At 44.0% G+C, this 20,613-nt stretch overlaps 1 protein-coding gene across 1 annotated transcript in view; it reads right to left on the reverse strand.

Annotated features, from left to right (window-relative positions):
- Positions 1-20,613, reverse strand: part of DRC1 (dynein regulatory complex subunit 1) — a 310,180-nt gene that overhangs the window by 96,353 nt on the left and 193,214 nt on the right. The window contains exon 10 of the mRNA XM_029596255.1: positions 4,687-4,925. Coding sequence (XP_029452115.1) covers positions 4,687-4,925 — 239 coding nt within the window. The remainder of the gene's footprint in view (positions 1-4,686; positions 4,926-20,613) is intronic.

The raw sequence follows: 20,613 nt of genomic DNA on the forward strand, positions 1-20,613 counted from the left end.
GTTAGCAAATTCTAAGACCTTATATATATCTGTCGTGGGTGACGTCATCTCAAGGGGATGCCCCTGAGGTTCGTGCCATCACCGGTACTTCAGTCGGGGCTGCACCGCACACGCACCCCTAGGCCTCCAGGAAAACATGGCGGGTAGCAGCGTCTAGCCAGTCCGGGGATGCCGGAGGACTTTGGCAGAAGGAGGCCGCGGCAGCCAATCTTCCTGCGGACGAAGAGGGAGTCGCCAAAGAGAGGGCATCGGGAACCGACAGACACAACAATGAACAGGCAACTCCACTAGTTGGAGGAGATTTTAATTGTTTGAATGATCCTGTACTGGATAAAAACGATTCCGGGAGCAGGGCAAAGTCAGAGGAAACTATTAGGTATATCATATTTATGTAAAATTGTAGATCTTGTGGATATTTGGAGAATATTACACCCTATGTCCTGAAAATATATTAATTTCTCGAGAGCATATAATACATGAGCGAAGCAGAAATTTTGAATGTGGCCCTCTCAGATCACTCTATGGTGTGAGTAGAGGGTTTCTGCCCTCCTGATTTTCAAAAAACTTGGAGATTTCCCATATACCTTTATAAAGACCTGCATTTTTAGGGATTATTTAATGAAATGCTGGGAACTATTTATGGAGACAAATGGAGAACAGAGAGATAAACAATTACTCTTTTGGGAGACTGCCAAGGCAGTGTTAAGAGGAGATATCTCCTTTGTAGTCTAGACAGAAGGCCATCAGTTGAGAAATCTTAAATTTAGACTGTAAAATGCAAAAAAAGCAATAGTAACAAAAAAGGAATAGTAACAAAACTAAGTTTATGGAAACCTAGACTGTTTCGAATACTTTATTATATCAAACAGCAAAAAAGGGTTGATCTACTTTAGATATAAATACTTTTACCATGGTAACAAAGCGAGGAAACTATTGGCAACTTACGAAAAGATGGGGTGGCCCACGGTTTATCACGGACATGAGAATGGCTCAGGTCAGTCTGTACAAACTAACCAAGACCTATGTAAAGACTCCACTGAATATTATGAACAACTATATTAAGCTCAGTCACCAGATCCCTTAAAAGTGCACTGGCATCAGTAGACCTGCCTACGTTGACAGAGGACCTGATATCTAAGTTGAATCTTCCTGTCCAAGTGTTACAACTTCAAACAGATATCCAGAAGGCAAGGCAAGGCTTATAAAATCCCCGGGCCCAGATGGTTTTCCGGCAGAATTTTATAAGCTATTGAGGGATCAACTCCTCTTTCCTTTGGGGACTATGGCAGTGGGATAGTTGACCCTTGGTGCTGTGGTGTGATTGATGCCACCTAGCAAGCAAGGCCACTAGGCCCACACCGCCAGCTGGCAGACAAGCCCTGTGACAGGAACTGCTGAAGCTTCACCTATACCAGCTGCCCCCCTCCCCCTATAGGTTGAGCCTTTGGGTTTTGGCAGCTGGCAGGTCTTAGATGGATCCCTGGGGCACTCCAAGAACGAGAGTCCAAAGCCAGGTTTTGGTTGGGGCAGGCAGCAGACAGCAAGCACAGTGGACAAGTCAGAGTTTGGGGCAAGCGGCAGGCAGCAGGCACGGTAGACAAGCTGAGGTCAGGGCAGGCAGAAGACAAGGCAGGGTCATATCCAAAGCAGAAGGTCAGGTCCAGGCAGTGATCAGGGAAGGTCAAGGTCCAAGCCAGGGTCAGAATCTGGGTAGTCAAGCCAAGGAGAATGGGAAGAGGCAGGGACCACGAACAAGACAAGACAACAGAAAGGGCAAAACATGGATGAAGGGCACGGCTCAGAAAGGGCAGGAGCACAACAAAGACAGGATGTCAGGAATAGCAACACACACTGAGGCACAAAGCACACAGGAGACCTGCTGCTGAGGCATCTGAAGGGCATCAAGGGCTGGCTTAAGTAGTGTGAGTTCGCTGATATCATCAGGCTGCACCAAGGGCTGTTCCCCTGTGGGACCCTCAAGAGTCAATATATATGAAAAAGTCTAGCACAAGTATGGGTGAGGATTGTGTGAGAGCTTCTGGTGAAAACCTCATATAGTGCCTTCAAAGGGCTACTGGTGCCTGTCGGGCTACTGTTACTCCATCCCTACAAATGCAGGTGTTGGATGTGTTATAATCATTGGCTGCCCCAGAGCTATGAGACAGGTATGTGCTGGTATACAAAAGACTTGTTTTACCAGACTGTTGTGTTATGCTCTCTGTTATAATGCCAAGATCTTAGCTGAGAAAAACTTCATGCTGTCAGTGTAACAATCCTGACACTGCAATGTTTCGAAAGTTAATTCTTCGTCAGGGAATCACTTGTAAGCACATAAATCTCGGCTTGATCATAGATACCTGAAACAATATCAAACGACACAATCCTTAAAGTGATGTAATGACAACTACGGGAGGACGGTGGTGGACTGTGATAGGACACTTACTTGATTTGTAATGGTCAATAGTGCGTATACCTTGAAAATTCTTTGTGCGCTGCAAAAGTAATATTAGGAATGTAAGATGGTATCAACAAAGTAAAGAATGCTATTAAATTGAATGAAAAGTTCCATCGTAACTTACGTGTGCGGTCTAAATCTGTGCATCTGGCTGTTTTGGCATTGACAGTCGGCAGCAGAAAGACGCTGAACTTTAAAGCAAAAAAGTCCTGCCGAATTTGGGGTAGAGGAAATGACGTATGTGTCCAAAAAAGGCCATCAGTGTCATGCCGGGGCCATTTTGAATTTGTTGAAAACCCTTAATATCCAAAAATGGGCTGGTACGTTATCAAGAGGCCATTTTGAACTCGTTGAAAAACCCCTTATGTCCAAAAATGGACTTGTACGTCCATCAGGGGACCATTTTCGATGATAGAAAAATGACGCAAAATGAGGACTAAGGCATGATATCACCATATATCCTGAAGAAGAAAGTTTGTTCGTCTTATAGTGCTATGTTGAACTGACCAATATATGTTTTTATTTATTTATTTATTTAGGGTTTTTATATACCGGCATTCGTGAAAAAATCACATTATGCCGGTTTACATTCGAATAGGGTGTACAAACAGTACAAGCAGTACAAAACTGAATTTAGTGCAGAGGAGTTGCAGTTACATTGAAACAGGGGTACTGGAACTGGGACAAGAGAAAATACAGTAGAAGGTTAACTCATAAATTAATAATTATTTATAGAACCGGAGTGGCTACATTCTTTGAATAGGTGGTTGTGATTCAGATGTGCTCTGGGAAGGCTTGTTGATGTTGATGAAAAAATTTAGAAGAATAAGAAAAATTGAAAATTAACGTAATAAGCCATAATCGTATCACGAGGTGTTATAAAACCAACAATCGCAACGTTACAATGATGTTAAATTAACGAAAACCATTCTACTTTTTCATTGAGCCCGAAGGGCTCTACACTGTGTAAGCGGAAAATCTATTGGTTTTCTTTGCAGTTCAGGGTAGACTGTCTGTCTCCCCCTCGCCAAGTTTGTGGAACATGCTCAATGATCAACCATCGTAGATCCTGAAAGGTATGATTGTGAGTCAGGCAATGAGTCACTACTGGTGCTTTTGTGTCTTTATTTTTTAGACGACTTTTATGTTCAGCTAATCGGATCTTAATTTTGCTTTTTGTACGACATACTTATATCATCTGAAATGGACATACAAGACCATATACCACAAAACTTGTATTACAGTCAACCTGTAGTCTTCTATGGATGGTAATACCACTCTTGGGATCTGTCCAATTTGTACCTGTAAGAGCTTGTGTGCAAAATCCACATTTCTCGCATGTAATCTGTCCTCTTGCATTGGAACTAAATGGAATAGGGGGGGGCAGCTCTTACTATATGTTGTTTAATGTTGATCCCCCTGGAATAAGAAAACATCGGTGGTGGCTGGAAAATTTGATGTGGACTGAGAAAATGCCAATTCTGTAAAATTGCACGTTTGACATGTTGAGTGGCGATAATGTGTGGTAATACACAAATTAAATTTGTTTCTTGTGGTCTGTTTCTATATTGTAATAATTGATCGCAGTCTGAAAATTTGGCACATTTGTATGCCTTTTTGATACTATAATTGGGATAACCCCTATCCAATATTAATCTGACATCAGTGGATAGGATAGATGGTTGTTGATTGGATCATGGGTGGGCCGCTGATTTTGAGTTGGGAGTTAGGGGTAGATACTGCTGTCACACGTGGTAGGGGGAGTCTTTGGTTTGAGTCAGGGTATTACTGCTTCCATAAGGAGGGGCTTCTGCTTCAGTCAAATGGGTGGGGAATTACTGCCATCACACAGTGGGGCTTCTTCTTGAGTTGGGGGAGGGGGGGGTTCTGCTGCTACATGGTGGGGGCCCATTGATTTTTGTATCAGCATTGGAGGGGGAAATTGGAAACCCCATCAGGGCTGGTGCTACTGGCAGTTTGTAAAACCAGGTTTAATGCTGAATTTACTAAAATCTTTATGTAAACGCTTTAGCTGCCAATTTTAACACAGCTTAGTACACCTGTGCTTTGGACTACTGCAATCAACAGTTAAATCTAGTACTGTGTTCATTTTTAGGGATTTTCAAATCATGAGGTAGATAACTCACCAGTGTTCTCCTTTTTGTGTGTGCTTTTTGCCAACAAACGACACTCTAAAGTAAGCATTTATAAATATCAATGCATTTCTTCACCTGCTAATAATATGACTTCCTCTGCAACCTGACTGGCAGTTTTTTTCTTCTTGGACTGTGGCACGATGGGTCCAACATTGTATAAAAACCAAAAGTCAGGTTTCACCCAGGGTAGACCCAACTGCTGCTCATGAATAATCTTATCAGTTTGCAAGGCTTTCCGTACCAACTCTTTCATTTCTTCCTCGTTCATCAGCCACATATCTTCAAATTTCTTTTTATCAATGAAAGAAAAGTGCCTACACAAAAAACAGAAGGAGCAGGCTGTGATTGACTATGGCTTTGCGTGAATGCAATGTGATCAATACAATGCACACTAGGGTAATAGAATCCATATGTGAGCCTGCGCTTTAGAGCAATGCTCTCACCTTCCTTCAACAAGAAAGTAATCTTTTGGCTTGTGAATAGGTTCAAGTTTTAGATTCATGTGAGGCATAATTTCAAGTCTGATTAACTTCAGGTTAAATTTGGAATACAGAAAGTTACCAAAAGTGAGGGGGAAAAACCCAGCTCAGTTTAGGTGAGAAATTATTTTCATCAGTAAACAAGCACATAAAATAACAAAATTCATAAAGTCAAAACTACTTCCTTATCTACTCATTGCATCTGGGAAGCACCTGGTGGCTCAATGGTAGTGATGCACATTGCCAAGCAGATCAGGGTTTGATTCACAAACCTGGATTTGCCTCTCAAGTTGGTCACAGCCGAGGATGCTGCAGAGGTATCATTTACAATTCATTAAGAGCAAGTCCCAGCCATTGCACAATAAGACAGTAACTTTGAAACAGGTGTGCGGACGCTCCTATAGATTTGTATATGGGCATGCAGCCAGATGCACTGAAATTTTATATTGTGTGCTCAATAATGCACGCATGTTATAAATTAGGCCAAGCGTGTGTATGAGTGCTCCTAATTTTCAGAGTGTATGTGCACAGCAGGGCAATGTCGGCTTTGAGGCACGTGAGGGAATTTTATAACAGGTGTGTATCCAGGCCATAATCAGTTTCACCAGTTTGCCCAGTTTATAGTTAGGTCCTCAAGATCCTCCCTGGTTCTTTAGCCTGTATTGCACGCTCCTATAGATTTGTATATGGGCATGCAGCCAGATGCACTGAAATTTTATATTGTGTGCTCAATAATGCACGCATGTTATAAATTAGGCCAAGCGTGTGTATGAGTGCTCCTAATTTTCAGAGTGTATGTGCACAGAAGGGCAATGTCGGCTTTGAGGCACGCAAGTGAGGGAATTTTATAACAGGTGCATATCCAGGCCAAAATCAATTTCACCAGTTTGCCCAGTTTATAGTTAGGTCCTCAAGATCCTCCCTGGTTCTTTAGGCTGTACTGCCCCCAGTTCACCCAGATCCCTCAAGCACTTTATAAGTGGCTAGAAATAGCAAAATTGCTTACCTTGTAATAGGTGTTATCCCAGGACAGCAGGATGTAGTCCTCACATATGGGTGACGTCATTGAACGGAGCCCAGGCGGGAAAACTTTCTGTCAAAGTTTCTAGAAACTTTTGACTGGCCCAGTGAGGCCACTGAGCATGCCCAGCATGCTATGATATTCTCTGCCACAGGTGTCTCTCTTCAGTCTAGTATGTAGCAAAAGCTTTAGCAAAAAGAATAATAAAAATAAAAAGGCCCAACTCCGCGGGGTGGCGGGTGGGTTCTGTGAGGACTACATCCTGCTGTCCTGGGATAACACCTATTACAAGGTAAGCAATTTTGCTTTATCCCAGGACAAGCAGGATGCTAGTCCTCACATATGGGTGAATAGCGAGCTAGAGGCTGAGTCATTGTGTAGTGCAATGTTTTTGTTGAATGAGTCAGCCGAAGATCACAGCAGTTCGGTTGTAGTAGGAGTTGGGTTTAAGCTGGAAACAAGTTCTTTAAGACAGATTGTCCATAGGCTGAATCTTGTCGTCCTTGCTTGTCCAAACAGTAATGAGCTGCAAATGTGTGAAGAGAACTCCATGTTGCTGCTTTACATATGTCAAGTATTGGCACTGAACGATAGTGTGCAACTGAAGTTGACATTGCCCTTACTGCATGTGCTTTTACTCGCCCTTGGAGAGGAAGGCCTGCTTTCTCATAGCAAAACTGTATGCAATCTGCTAACCAGTTGGATAGAGTATGTTTACCCACTGCTTTACCTGGTTTGTTTGGGTCATAGGAAACAAGAGTTGATTGGATTTCCTGTGAACTGCAGTGCGGTTTAAGTAAAAAGATAGAGTGCGCTTGCAATCTAAGGTGTGTAAGGCCCTTTCTCCTTGGTGAGCATGAGGCCTTGGAAAGAAAGTGGGTAAAACTATAGATTGGTTTAAGTGGAATTCCGTAACTACCTTAGGAAGGAATTTAGGATGAGTACGGAGAACCACTCTGTCATGTAAGAACTTAGTGTAGGGTTCATATGTGACTAGTGCTTGTAACTCACTAACCCTTCTAGCTGATGTAATGGCTATGAGGAAGATAGTTTTCCATGTAAGAAATTTCAGATCACTGGAATCAATGGGTTCAAAGGGAGAACGCATGAGTCTAGTTAGAACCAAATTTAGATCCCATTGAGTGACTGGGTGTCTAATTGGTGGTTTAAGAAGAATTAAACCTCTCATAAATCTTTTTATGAGAGGTTGTGTAGAAATAGGTGCATCTGATACCTGATTATGGTAAGCTGAAATTGCACTTAAATGTACTCTTACAGAGGAAGTCTGTAGACCAGATTCTGAAAGATGGTACAGGTAGTCCAATAAAGACTTTGTGGGGCAAGTAAAAGGATTGATGTCTTTTTGTCTGCATCACAAGGTGTATCTCTTCCATTTGGAAGCGTAGTTCTTCCTTGTGGAAGGTTTACGTGAAGCTATAAGAACTTGGGAAATGTTAGTTGGAAGATTGAGTGGTTGTAAGATCAAGTTTTCAACATCCAAGCTGTCAGTGATAGGGATTGAAGGTTAGGATGTCGCAACCGACCCTGATCCTGAGTTATGAGAGTGGGAGCTACTCCCAGGCGAATGGGATCCCTGACTGAGAGGTCTAAAAGTGTGGGAAACCATACTTGTCGAGGCCAATATGGGGCTATGAGTATCATTGTCCCCTGGTCCTGTTGTAGCTTCACTAGAGTTTTGGTTATGAGTGGTATCGGAGGATACGCATATAATAGGCCTGAGTTCCAAGGGCGAGCAAAGGCGTCCTTGGATGGCCTGTTGTTCAGGTTGATTAGGCAACAGTAGTTGTCCACTTTGTGATTCAGATGTGATGCAAAGAGGTCTACTGTTGGTTGTCCTCAACGTTGAAATATCCTGGTCACTACTGTGGGATCTAGTGACCATTCGTGTGGTTTGAATTGACGACTGAGTCTGTCCGCCACTACATTGTGAATGCCTGCTAGGTAAGTGGCCTTGAGAAATATGGAGTTGTTCAAGGCCCAACCCCATATCTGAGCTGCCTCTTGACAAAGGAGGTACGAGCCTGTCCCTCCCTGTTTGTTGATGTACCACATGGCTACTGTGTTGTCTGTTTGGATCAGCACAGTCTTGTTTGAAAGGCAGTCCTTGAAGGCATGTAGAGCATAACGTATAGCTCGAAGTTCCAGGAAATTGATTTTAAATGTTGCTTCGAGCTTTGTCCATGTTCCTTGTGTTTGGAGAGTCCCTATGTGAGCTCCCCAACCCAAGGTGGATGCATCTGTAGTCAGAGTTACTTGTGGGACTGGTTGCTGAAAGGGTAGGCCCTTGCACAGATTGTCCTTGTTCATCCACCATAGTAGAGAAGAGCGTAGTTGGTGGGTTACTTGAAGTGGAGAATAAAGTGGTTGAATGGCTTGTATCCATTGTGATCTTAAAGTCCATTGAGTTACCCTCATGGCCAGTCTTGCCATAGGAGTGACATGAACTGTAGATGCCATGTGGCCTAGTAATGTGAGAAACTGATGAGCTGTTGCTTGTTTCTTGGAGTGAATCGAGCTTGCCAGTAGAGACAGTGTGTTTGCTCGATCCTCTGGTAGAAACGCCTTTGAGAGGTTGGTGTTTAAATCCGCTCCTATGAATTGAAGCAGGTGAGATGGAGTGAGATGGGACTTTGGATAATTGATGAGAAATCCCATGGAGTGCAGTAGAGCAATAGTTTTGTTGAGAGACTGTATTGCTCCTTGTTGAGATTGGCTTCTGATGAGCCAATCGTCTAGATATGGGAAAACATGTACACCTTGCTTGTGTAGGTGTGCTGTTATTACTGCCAGACATTTGGTGAACACTCTGGGAGCAGAAGCTAGTCCGAATGGCAGTACTCTGTATTGGTAATGATGAATGCCCACCTTGAAGCGTAGATACTTGCGATGAGGAGGGTATATTGGTATATGGGCGTAAGCATCTTGAAGATCCAGAGAACAGAGCCAATCTCCTGTTTGAAGAAGTGGTAGCATTGTGCCTAGTGAAACCATCCTGAACCTTTCTTTCTTTAGAAATTTGTTGAGATTTCTGAGGTCTAGGATGGGTCGTAGGCCTCCAGTTTTCTTTGGAATGAGGAAATATCTGGAGTAGAATCCTCTGCCCCGCTGAGACCTGGGCACTGGTTGAATGGCCCTGGCTGTCAGAAGGGTGGATAATTCTATTTGTAACTGAATTATTTGGGAATTTTGTTGTGGGTAGGAAGTTGGTGGGAATTCTGGAGGAATTGAGAGAAAATTTAGTTTGTAACCGTGAGCTACAATGGAAAGTGCCCATTGGTCTGTGGTTATGTTTTCCCAATTTGATTGGAAGTAGGAAATCCTTCCTCCCACTGGTATGTGTTGTTTGGGGTTTTGGAGGGTGGGTCTGATCTCTGGATTTGTGTTCAAAAACCCGTGGCTGGACCAGTCTGTGGAGGAGGCTGAGCACGGGCTGGTCTTTGTTGTCTGGCCTGAGAGCGCTGGGTAGGCCTAGAAGGTCTAGGTCTGGTAGGCTGATTATAGTACCTTCTTGGCCTGTAATATGGGCGTCTAGGTTCCCTTCGGGGAAAACGTCTAGGGGCCTGGGTGGTTGGTTCTTGCAGCAGTTGTGATAGCTGTCTTAAGGTCTCCGTGTGATCCTTAAGTTGTTGGACAGCATCCTGTACCTTCTCTCCAAACAAGTTATCCCCACGGCATGGCAGATCTACTAGCTTGTCTTGTACTTCAGGCCTGAGATCTGATGCCTTCAACCAGGCCCATCTTCTTGCTGTAATGCTGGCTGCTGCTGTTCTTGAGGCTGTGTCAAAGTTGTCATAAGCAGCCCTTACCTCATGTTTCCCAGCCTCAAGGCCTTTGGTGATAATGGATTGTGCAGATTCTTGAAACTGCTCTGGGAGAGAATTTGTGAAGTGCTCCATTTGCTTCCAGAGATCCCTTTGGTACTGTGTCATGTACAGTTGATAGGCAGAGATTCTGGAAGATAAAAGTGCACCCTGGTACACTTTTTTTCCTAGGGAGTCCAGAAAACGATGATCCTTCCCTGGAGGAGCTGAAGAATGTGGACGTACCCTTTTAGATTTTTTCTGGGCAGATTCTACCACCACAGATTGATGTGGTAGCTGTGCCTTTTGAAAGCCTGGTGCCTGCTGCACTAGGTAGGTAGTGTCTAGACGCTTATTTACTGCTGGGACAGTGCATGGGTGTTCCCACACTCGTTGCTGTAAATCCAACAGGACTTCATGGATGGGAATTGCCAGAACTTGTTTTGGCGGATCCACGAATTGCAGCACCTCTAATGTATGCTGTCTTGAATCATCTTCTGATGAGAGCTTAAATGGAATTGTATCCACCATCTCTTGGACAAAACTTGAAAAAGATAAGTCCTCAGGTGGTGATTTTTTCCTTTCTTCAGGAGGTGATGGTTTGGACATGAACTCTTCAGAAGAAGTATCTGTCCCTGGATCATCCCAAGAATCTTCTTCCTCTGGCTGTTGATAAGGAGTTCTTGGGATTTTCCTTGTGAAAACACCCGAAGGCCCAGGTAATGGGTCATCGATGGATATTGTGGGAGGAGTCACTTCCAGGGATTTTTGAGGAGCTGTGTCGACAACTTTGTGATATTTTTTCAAAAGGCGTTGAAAAAGTGCCAATTCTTGAGTATCACTAGTGTCTTGCTCAGTTATTGTTGAGGGAAGAATGGGTGTCCTCGATGAAGTTGTCGAGGGTGGTGCCATTGGTGTCGAGTCCGTCGACGGTGGTACCATGGAAGGTAAGGGTATCGAAGAAATCGCTGGAAGCTGTGCGTATATGGACGTCGATGACGTGATGATCTTCGGTGTCGACGTCGAGTCCCTGTGTCCCGTCGGGGTCAAGAATGGCCCCGGCATCAGTGTGCCCACCGGCATCGGCAAATTTGCCGGCATCGATGTGGAAATCATCGGCATCGACAATGAAGTCGGCATTGTAAATTGTTCTTTGAAAGCCTGAGAAATCGCTTGTCAGATGAAATCGAACAATTCCGGCCGCACAACCGTTGGAAGCAGAGCGGTTGCGGGCGGTGGCGCAGGCTGAGGTACCAGTTCCTGACAAGTTGTCTGTATGGGATCTGGCGTCATCAACGGAGTCGAGGTAGGCCGAGGCGTTGAAGACTCCGACGTGTCCTGTGTTCTAGGCCGCTTCGCTGTCGAGGGTTGCTGGGAAGCAGAGTCAGACAACGGGGGGCTTCTGTGTCGATGTCGATGTTTTGACTTCAATTTTTTGGACGATTTTGGTGACGTCGAAGACGAGGAAAGAGAGGAATGATCCCCCGACGGTCCCGGGCGAGGTTTTTTAAGAATCACTCGCTTAGTCGCTCCAGCCGGAGACTACCTCAACGACTGCGACGGGGAAGGTATCAGTTGCAGGCTGAACAAATGTTCCATTTTTTCAAGCCTGGTTTTCCTCGATTTCGGCGTCATTTCTGCACATTGCGGACAATTTTGTATGTCATGTTTGTCACCCAAACACATCACACATTCGGTGTGCGGGTCCGTGAATGACATTTTCCTAGCACAAACAGGACATTTTTTAAATCCTGTCGACATTTTTATCGAATGACGGCCGTCGATTCGAGTGAGGTAAATTTTTTCTACTCTCCGAAAACAAATCAAGACTGGGTTACTTACCGGCCGGTAAGGAGAGACCCCGAGAGATTTTATGAGAGAGAATATCACTTTTTTTAGACTAATAAGTCACAAGAAGGTTGAGAAAAACTCAACGGCTCCGGTTCCGCGATGCTGGCTGCAGCGCGGAAAAAACGAAGACTGAAGAGAGACACCTGTGGCAGAGAATATCATAGCATGCTGGGCATGCTCAATGGCCTTACTGGACCAGTCAAAAGTTTCTAGAAACTTTGACAGAAAGTTTTCCCGCCTGGGCTCCGTTCAATGACGTCACCCATATGTGAGGACTAGCATCCTGCTTGTCCTGGGATAATATTTTATTCTGACTTACACCTCATCTATAGCACAAGTAAAGCTGTGCTGAAATGAGCTGGACGCACACCCAAACGAGTAGCTACATTTGCACATATCTCTTGGCCCTGCCCTGCAACATCCTTGCCCCACCCACATTCCACCTATTTTTTTCCTGATGCAAAATATTTGCATATGTGTGCGGCTTATAAAATTGAGTGGACGTGTTAGATGCACGCCCATCTCCGGATTCTGGAGCATGTCCATCTTTTAAAATTCAACTTTATGCTTTAGCATGCACATTCAGTTTGCATAAGCACACTAAAAGTTTTATGTCCATACATATAAGTGAAGGAGCACTATATGCAAATGAGGGTTTAGTGTGTTCTTAATTAATAATGGTATATGCTCATCCTTTACACTGTTTACCAAATGCTTACTAAGGGGTACATTTTAAAAAGTATACACTGATTTTATAACATGCGCATCCTAAATAGCATCATCATACTAAATTGAGCATTCTCTTAAGAGGGCTCAGATAACTGGAAAAAGAGGGCCTGAAAAATGAAGGCAATGGACACAGTGTAACAATAGTCATAATGAATACATTTGACCACACTTCCTTTTGCCAAAACAAAACACAGCCAGCGCAAACTTTGGGAGAGAATTCTTACAAATATCCACAAACCCCACAAACATTTGTTCTCAAACAAAACAGTTATGCATCACAGAAGGTCTTAAAGCACCGCTCCACACCTTACAGAGTTCAAGACACAAAGGGGTAAATTTTATAATTTTGCGCAAGCGCGTACTTTTGTTCGCGCACCAGGCGCGAACAAAAGTACGCTGGATTTTATAAGATACGTGCGTAGCCAGGCTTATCTTATAAAATCCGGGGTCGGCGCGCACAAGGGGGTGCACATTTGTGCAACCTGCGCGCGCCGAGCCCACTGTTCCTTCGAGGCCGCTCCGATTTCGGAGCGGCCTCGGAGGGAACTTTCCTTTGCTCTCCCCCCACCTTCCCCTCCCTTCCCCTACCTAACCCACCCCCCCGGCCCTATCTAAACCCCCCCCCTTACCTTTGCTGCACGATTTACGCCTGCTAAAAGCAGATGTAAATCTGCGCGCGCCAGCAGCCCGCTGGCGCGCCATCACCCGACCCGGGGCTGGTCTGGAGGCCTCGACCACGCCCCCGGGCCAGCACCATGCCCCGGGCCCGCCCCGCAACGCCGTGTCACGCCCCTGAAACGCCGCGTCATTTTAGGACACGCCCCGACACGCCCCTTTTACAAAGCCCCGGGACTTACGCGCGTCCCGGGGCTCTGTGCGCGCCGGCGGCCTATGCAAAATAGGCGCGCGAGGGCCCTGCGCACGTAAATACGGCCGGATTTACGTGCACAGGGCATTTAAAATCCGGCCCAGAGGTTCCATAGTGATGTGAAAATGACATGCTCCAAGGTATTGGATGATTCTCAGGAACACCATATTCCTTTCTCTATTTGCCAGTTAACACTACTGGTATTTAAATGTCAGTCCGCAAACAGTCCTTTTTGTGGGGCATCCAAGGACTCCCAGCCCCAACCCCAACCCCCAGCTAGTCAAAAAAAAAAAAAAGCAGCCTCCCATGCATGGCAAGTGGCTAGCCAGTGACCCACCCACATTCCCAACGTCCTTCCTCCACAACTCCCAACATAAAAATAAATTGTTCACAGAGAGCCAATGAAGACAGAGGAAACATGAAAGAGAGAGAAAGAATGATTTATTTATTTATTTGTAGAGTTTTATATACCGTTATTCGGCAGAGCCATCATAACGGTTTAGAAAATATGCAATTATCATACAAAATATGCAATAAGCATACAATCAAATGGAGTTAACATGGTAGTTGGGAACAGTAGAGTATTGTGAACAGTAAACATTTTTTCTTAGTAGTTGAATAACAGAATAGTGAGGAGAACATTTTCAATGAACTTAATGAATCAAGTGAGAGAGCAGGGAGGGGTGAAAAAGGAGGGTACATCAGGAGAGCACGAAGAGGAGGATTATGCTTGCGAGTTCTGTTGAGGGCTGGGATGATCAGGTGTCAGATAGTTAGAATAGAGTTTGTGGAATAAACATGTTTTTAGGTCTTTTTTAAATGTTTTCAGGATGTGCTGGGTCCTCAGTTCTTTGGGTAGGGTATTCCAAATTTTGGGGGAGGCAATGGAAAATGCTCTCTCTCGTGTAGTTGAAAGATAAGCGTCTCTTAAGGTGGGGATGTTTAAGAATCCTGTGTTGTTAGAGCGTAGGTTTCTTTGTGGGTTTTGGGGGGTTATGTTTAAGCCTTTTAGTCCATAAAGATCATTCATTTAGGATTTTATGAATGATGGTCATTGATTTGTAGGTAATTCGTGCAGAAATAGGTAGCCAGTGAAGACAGGATAAAATGGGTGTTATATGTTCGTTTCTTTTTTTTCCTGTAAGGATTCTGGCAGCTGAATTCTGGAGTATTTGGAGTGGTTTGAGGGATGATGAAGGAATTCCAATAAGTAATGAGTTGCAGTAATCGAAGGTGGAGAAAATAAGCAGCTGCAGGACGGTTCTGAAGTCAGAAGGGTTGAGAAATGGCTTTATATGTCTTAGGGTTAGTAGCTTGTGGTATCCTTCTTTCGTTTTATTTACTATGTGGGATATGAAAGAGAGATCAGCATCGATGGTAACTCCAAGGTTCCTGGTATGGGTGGTAGGGATTATCGTTATCATTTGTTTATCTAGTATTGTCAGGGGTGGCGGAGTTGGATTGGGTTTTTTATCCATGAGTATGATTTCAGTTTTGTCAAAGTTGATTATGTGTTTCAGGAAGTTTAGTAGATGCTTGATTGAGATAGTATATCTGAGGTTTTTTTGTATGCGTCTTCAATTGAGTTTTGTATGGGAATTAGAAGCTGAATGTCATCAGCGTAGAGGAAATGTGAGATTCCATGATCTTTTAGTAGTTGGCAGATGGGTAGGAGGTATATGTTGAAGAGGGTAGCAGATAAGGCTGAACCTTGGGGGAACTCCAGTTTTGAGGTCAATCATTTTTGATGGGGTGTTTTTGATCACTACTTGGTATGTACGTTCAGAGAGGTAGGACGAGAACCATTGTAATGTAGTACCAGAAAGGCCAATATTTGATAGTCGTTCTAACAGTATATTGTGGTTTACTGTGTCGAAAGCGGCTGAGAGGTCAAGGAGTATGAGTAGGTATTTTTCACCTTTGTCAAAGCCTCTGATGATAATGTCATTTAGGGAGATGAGGAGAGATTCTGTATTTAGGTTTTTTCTAAATCCAAATTGGGATGGATGTAGGATGTTGTTTGACTTCAGATAATCATCTAGTTGGGTGTGTACAACTTTTTCAATGGTTTTGGCTAGGAATGAAAGGTTTGATATGGGGCGGTAGTTTGTGAGGATTTCTGGATCTAGGTTGTTCTTTTTGAGGATTGGTTTGATGACAGCAGATTTGAGGCATTTGGGGTAGTAGACTCAGTCAATGATAAATTGACGATTTTGGTGATGGTTTTAGCAATGGTTGGTTCGATTGTTTTGAGGGAGGTTATTGGGATGGTGTCCAATGGATGGTTGGCTGGGTTCATTTTGTTTATAATAGTTTTAATTTCAAGAGTGGAGGAGATGTCAAAGTTTGACCAGGATGAAGTTATCATGCTGTTGAGTTTGTTGTTCTGGTTGTTGTTGGTTATGTTGGATTGGATGAGATGAGCTATTTTGTTGTTGAAGAAGTCCGCAAAGTCGTCACTTCCATGTTTGGTGCATGTAGAATCTTGGGTGGTTTTCGTAAGTTTTTGAACTATTGTGAATAGCATTCTGGGGTTATGATGAAATTTGGAGAGTTTATTGGAGAAGAAATTCTTTTTTGCATTGTTGATGATATTTTTGTATTGAGTTAGATTGTTCCGATAGTTATTTAGTGTGGTAGGGTTTTTGTTTTTCCGCCATTCTCTTTCTTTTTTTCTAAGTAGACGTTTGGCAGTTCTGATATTTTCATTGTACCATTGGTTGTTGTGTTTGGACTGTTTATATATTGTAATGATGGGATTGATGTGGTCTGCTACTTTTTTTGTGATATTCAGCCATGATAAGATAGCATTATCTGCGTTAGATAGGTTGATGTTTTTTTAGTTCTGATTGAAGAGTTTTTTGTAGGAGATCTGTGTTAAATGGTGGACGGTAAGATATTATTTTTGGGGTGCTTTGAAGTGTTTTTAGGTTGAGGTATGATGATTCAAAATGTGAGGAACTAGCTACATTCTTTTATAACAAAATACACTCTATTTTAACGCGATTTAATTCATTTCCTGCTCCTTTACACACCAACCAAGCTACATCAGCCACTCAAGATAAATATGAAACAAAGCTATCTAATCTTGAGATTACTACTGGTATTGAAGTTGAGTCAATTCTAAAGAAAATGAAACCAGCTTTCCACCCCACCGACATATTACCTACTAAGACTCTTCTCACAATACGTTCTACAATAGCAAAACCTATTGCAAAGATTCTTAACAAATCCATCACCACAGGCTTAGTTCCTTCTATACTTAAACATGCTATCATTACTCCAATGATAAAAAAATCTAACCTAGATTCATCTGATCCAGCAAACTTTCGTCCAGTATCAAACCTTCCCTTCCTCTCAAAGATTATGGAAAGAGTCATCAACAAACAACTATCTGATTATTTAGATGATCATCAAATACTCTTTCCATCTCAATATGGGTTCAGAAAGTACCACAGCACGGAAACACTTTTGATATCACTTTCTGAGGTGCTACTAAAAGCTTTAGATGCTGGCAAATCATACCTCATCGCCCTTCTTGATATATCAGCGGCTTTCGACACGGTAAACCACAACACTCTTATTACCCGTCTTTCTGAAATAGGTATCTCGGGATCGGCTTTACTATGGTTTCAGTCATTCCTGAGCAATAGAACATACAGCGTTAGATGTGGACGAAGTGAATCCAAGCCAAGAAACCTCTCTCAAGGAGTCCCCCAAGGATCTTCTCTCTCCTCCACATTGTTCAATGTTTACCTTACACCGCTATGCCGGCTACTCTCTAAATTGGGTCTTCAACACTTCATCTACGCAGATGATGTTCAAATACTCATACCTATAACCAGCACAATCACAAATGCACTGAATACCTGGAAGGTAGCTTTATTAGAAATTAAAACAATCCTCACAGACAACCAATTGGCTATAAATACCAATAAAACTGAACTTATCATAATTTCACCTCCAAAAAATACAATACTGATCAACTCTGATATTGCTCAAAACAACTCCACTATTTCACAACAAGTACGCAGCCTTGGTATCATCATTGACAGCAATCTCACATTTAAAAAATTCATCGCGGATACGGTAAAAAATGGTTTCTTTAAGCTATTTACGCTTAAACGGATTAAATCTCTATTATACCAATATGATTTCCGCACAGTTTTACAAGCAACCATTTTATCAAAGATTGATTACTGCAATGCTCTGTTACTGGGTCTACCCAAAGCCATCATTCAACCTTTGCAAATGCTGCAAAATGCAGCTGCCCGCATTATCACCGACACAAGCCGCCATGATCACATCACTCCAGCTCTTCAGTCTTTGCACTGGCTACCTGTGGCTTACAGGATAATTTATAAATCTATGTCGCTGATACACAAAGCCATTCAAAACAGAGAAATGCTCTGGTTTACAGATGAACTACAATTCAAAATGTCTTCCCGCCCAACGAGATTCCAGAATTTAGCCAAACTAAATATCCCAGCACCCAATCTGACTAAACTCTCTAGCACAAAAGATCGATCTTTCATCATTGCTGGATCAACAATCTGGAACACCATGCCCTCTGAATTACGCCAGGAATTCTGTCACAAAAAATTTAAACAAAACCTTAAAACCTGGCTATTTAAAAAAGCCTACTATCAATGATCTGAATCCTCAACTACTCTTCCTAACTGCCACAATCTCTCATATATTACTGATATTCTATTAATATAAAGTTATATACTGTATTGTTTTTCGTTTAGTTTCCTTGTTATATTGTAAAGCGCAATGCTGAATTACTGTTTGAATGTAAACCGAGGTGATGTTATTTACGTACCCCGGTATAGAAAAATCTATAAATAAATAAATAAAAATAAATAATTTAGCTTGGATTAGGTGATGGTCAGATCATGGTATTTCTGTAGCGTGAGTAGAGATTGATTTCCAAATTTCAGTGTTGATAAAGATGAGGTCAATTGTGTGGCCTGCTTTGTGAGTTGGAGATTGGATTATTTGTTCAAGATTTAGAGCTGATAGTGCATCAATGATCATTTGGCAGGTTTTTGATTGGAAGGGTAAGTTGAAGTGTATATTGAAGTCGCCAAGTAAGATAATGGGTTTGTTGAGGGAGATGTTGTTTATGAGAAATTCAATTAGAGGTGAGCAGTTTTTCTCAAGTGCTCCTAGTGGAGAGTAAACGATGCATATCTTGTTAGTGGCGCCGGCCGCGGCAGACCGCAACCGGGACCGGGTGTCATGGCCGCCGGCCGCGGTCAGCCGCCACGAAGACAAGATCAGGGGCAGCAGGCTTAACTTACCCGGTTTGCCGGGGTTTGGCTGCTGGAACTGCAGGGACGGACAGCCCTTCCTGTCTCTTCTTTGGCCGCCGCTACCACTGAGCCAGCAGCAAGGCTCCGCGGCCATCTGACTCCTCCCCCTGTGCCTCTTAGGGCCGCGCGCGCGGCTGCAGGAGAATCTTAAAGGGGCCATGACAGGAAATGTCATGGCTCCCCCTGTAGCTCCTCCTCCTGCTTCCTGTACTTAAGGCAAGGACTGAGCATCCAGTCCTTGCCTTGGTATTAAGGTTCCTGCCTTGAGTGTGTTCCTGGCTCCTGGTTCGTGTTTCTTCATCCCGTCTTCTCCCCTGCTCCGTGAATTGATTCTTGGCTGCTGACTTGGACTGGTGGATGTGTCTTCTCTGGATTGATCCCTGTACGGCCCTGGACTCTTCTCTGGCCTGACCTCGGTACGGATTTGGACCCTTCTCCTGTCTCGACCCCGGTACGGCTTTGGACCCTTCTCCTGTCTTGACCCTGGTACGGCTTCGGACCCTTCTCCTGCTTCAACCCTGGACTGGATTCGGACCCCGCTGGCATATTGAACTTGGACTGGCTTTGGACTCTTCTTCGATTCCATCCTCAGACTGTCACGACCTGCTGGAGGCGCCAGCCGTCTGGAACCCACGACCTGCAGGAGGCGCCTGCATCCAGACCTCTTACAGTCTTCAGAGAAGTCGCCTAAGTCCCAGCGGCCGGACCCCTTCGGGCTTCTCCTGGGGGGGTTGCGCGCTTCCAGGGTGAAGTCTTCTAGCAAGAGTCCTCGGTTCGAAAGGCCTCGCCCTTCGACGGTAACTGTTACCTCGAAACAAGGGTCCACTTTCACAACAGAATACCAAGGCCATGGACCCGGCAGAGGCCTCGGCTCGACAAGCCATCCCAGGACTGGCTCAGAAGGTCATGGAACAACAACGGATTCTGGAATCCATGGCATCATCATTAGAACGACTTAATGCACGTATGGAATCCATGGCAGCTGCTCAGACTGCTGCTGCCGCCGTACCAGCGTTGGCGCCAAGTCCCGGCCGAACCACAATTCCGTTACCCATACCTCCACGCTATGCAGGGGATCCTCATTTGTGTCAAGGATTCATCGATCAGTGCAACATGCATTTTCAACTCCAAGCCTCTTTGTTTCCAGACAATCTCACCAAGACCACATACATTTTGTCACTGTTGGAGGGGAAGGCCCTGGCGTGGGCATCTCCCTATTGGCGACGATCAGATCCCATCTGCAAAATCTTCAAAAGTTCTTGGAACTTTTCATCACAATCTTCGATGATCCTGGGAAGCAGGTAGTAGCCGGTTCTAAACTGCTGCAACTACGACAAGGTAACTGAGCCCTTGCAGACTATACCATCGAGTTCAGAACATTGGCTTTGGAACTGCATTGGGAAGAGAACTGCTTGCGTTCCATTTACCTGGAGGGTCTATCGTCAAAGATCAAGGACGAGATGGCGGCTCGGGAACTACCAAGGTCCTTAGACGCTATCATCGATTTAGTAAACCGGATAGACCGTCGGCTGCAAGAAAGGGCCCATGAAGGAGCTAACTCCAGAAGAACCAGCTCGTGGAACTCTCCTCATCCAGTACCTACCACTCCACAACCTACCACACCTTCTGGAGGAAATACTGAAGAACCTATGCAACTGGGGCGTGGTCCTCTTTCTCCTGAGGAACGACAGAGGCGCCGTCGGGCTGGTCTCTGTATGTACTGTGGAGGATCGGGTCACCTCATAGCCCGTTGCCTGATCCGTCCGGGAAACTTCAAAGCCTAGGCTCTGGCGGGGGAGTAACCCTATTTATTTATTTATTTAGAGATTTTTATATACCGCGGCACGTAAAATGATACATCACCTCGGTTTACAATAAACAATAAATTAACAACAGGCTTTACAGACAACAGGCT

The sequence above is a fragment of the Rhinatrema bivittatum genome, chromosome 3, assembly GCF_901001135.1.
Source record: "Rhinatrema bivittatum chromosome 3, aRhiBiv1.1, whole genome shotgun sequence".
Classification (NCBI taxonomy): domain Eukaryota; kingdom Metazoa; phylum Chordata; class Amphibia; order Gymnophiona; family Rhinatrematidae; genus Rhinatrema; species Rhinatrema bivittatum.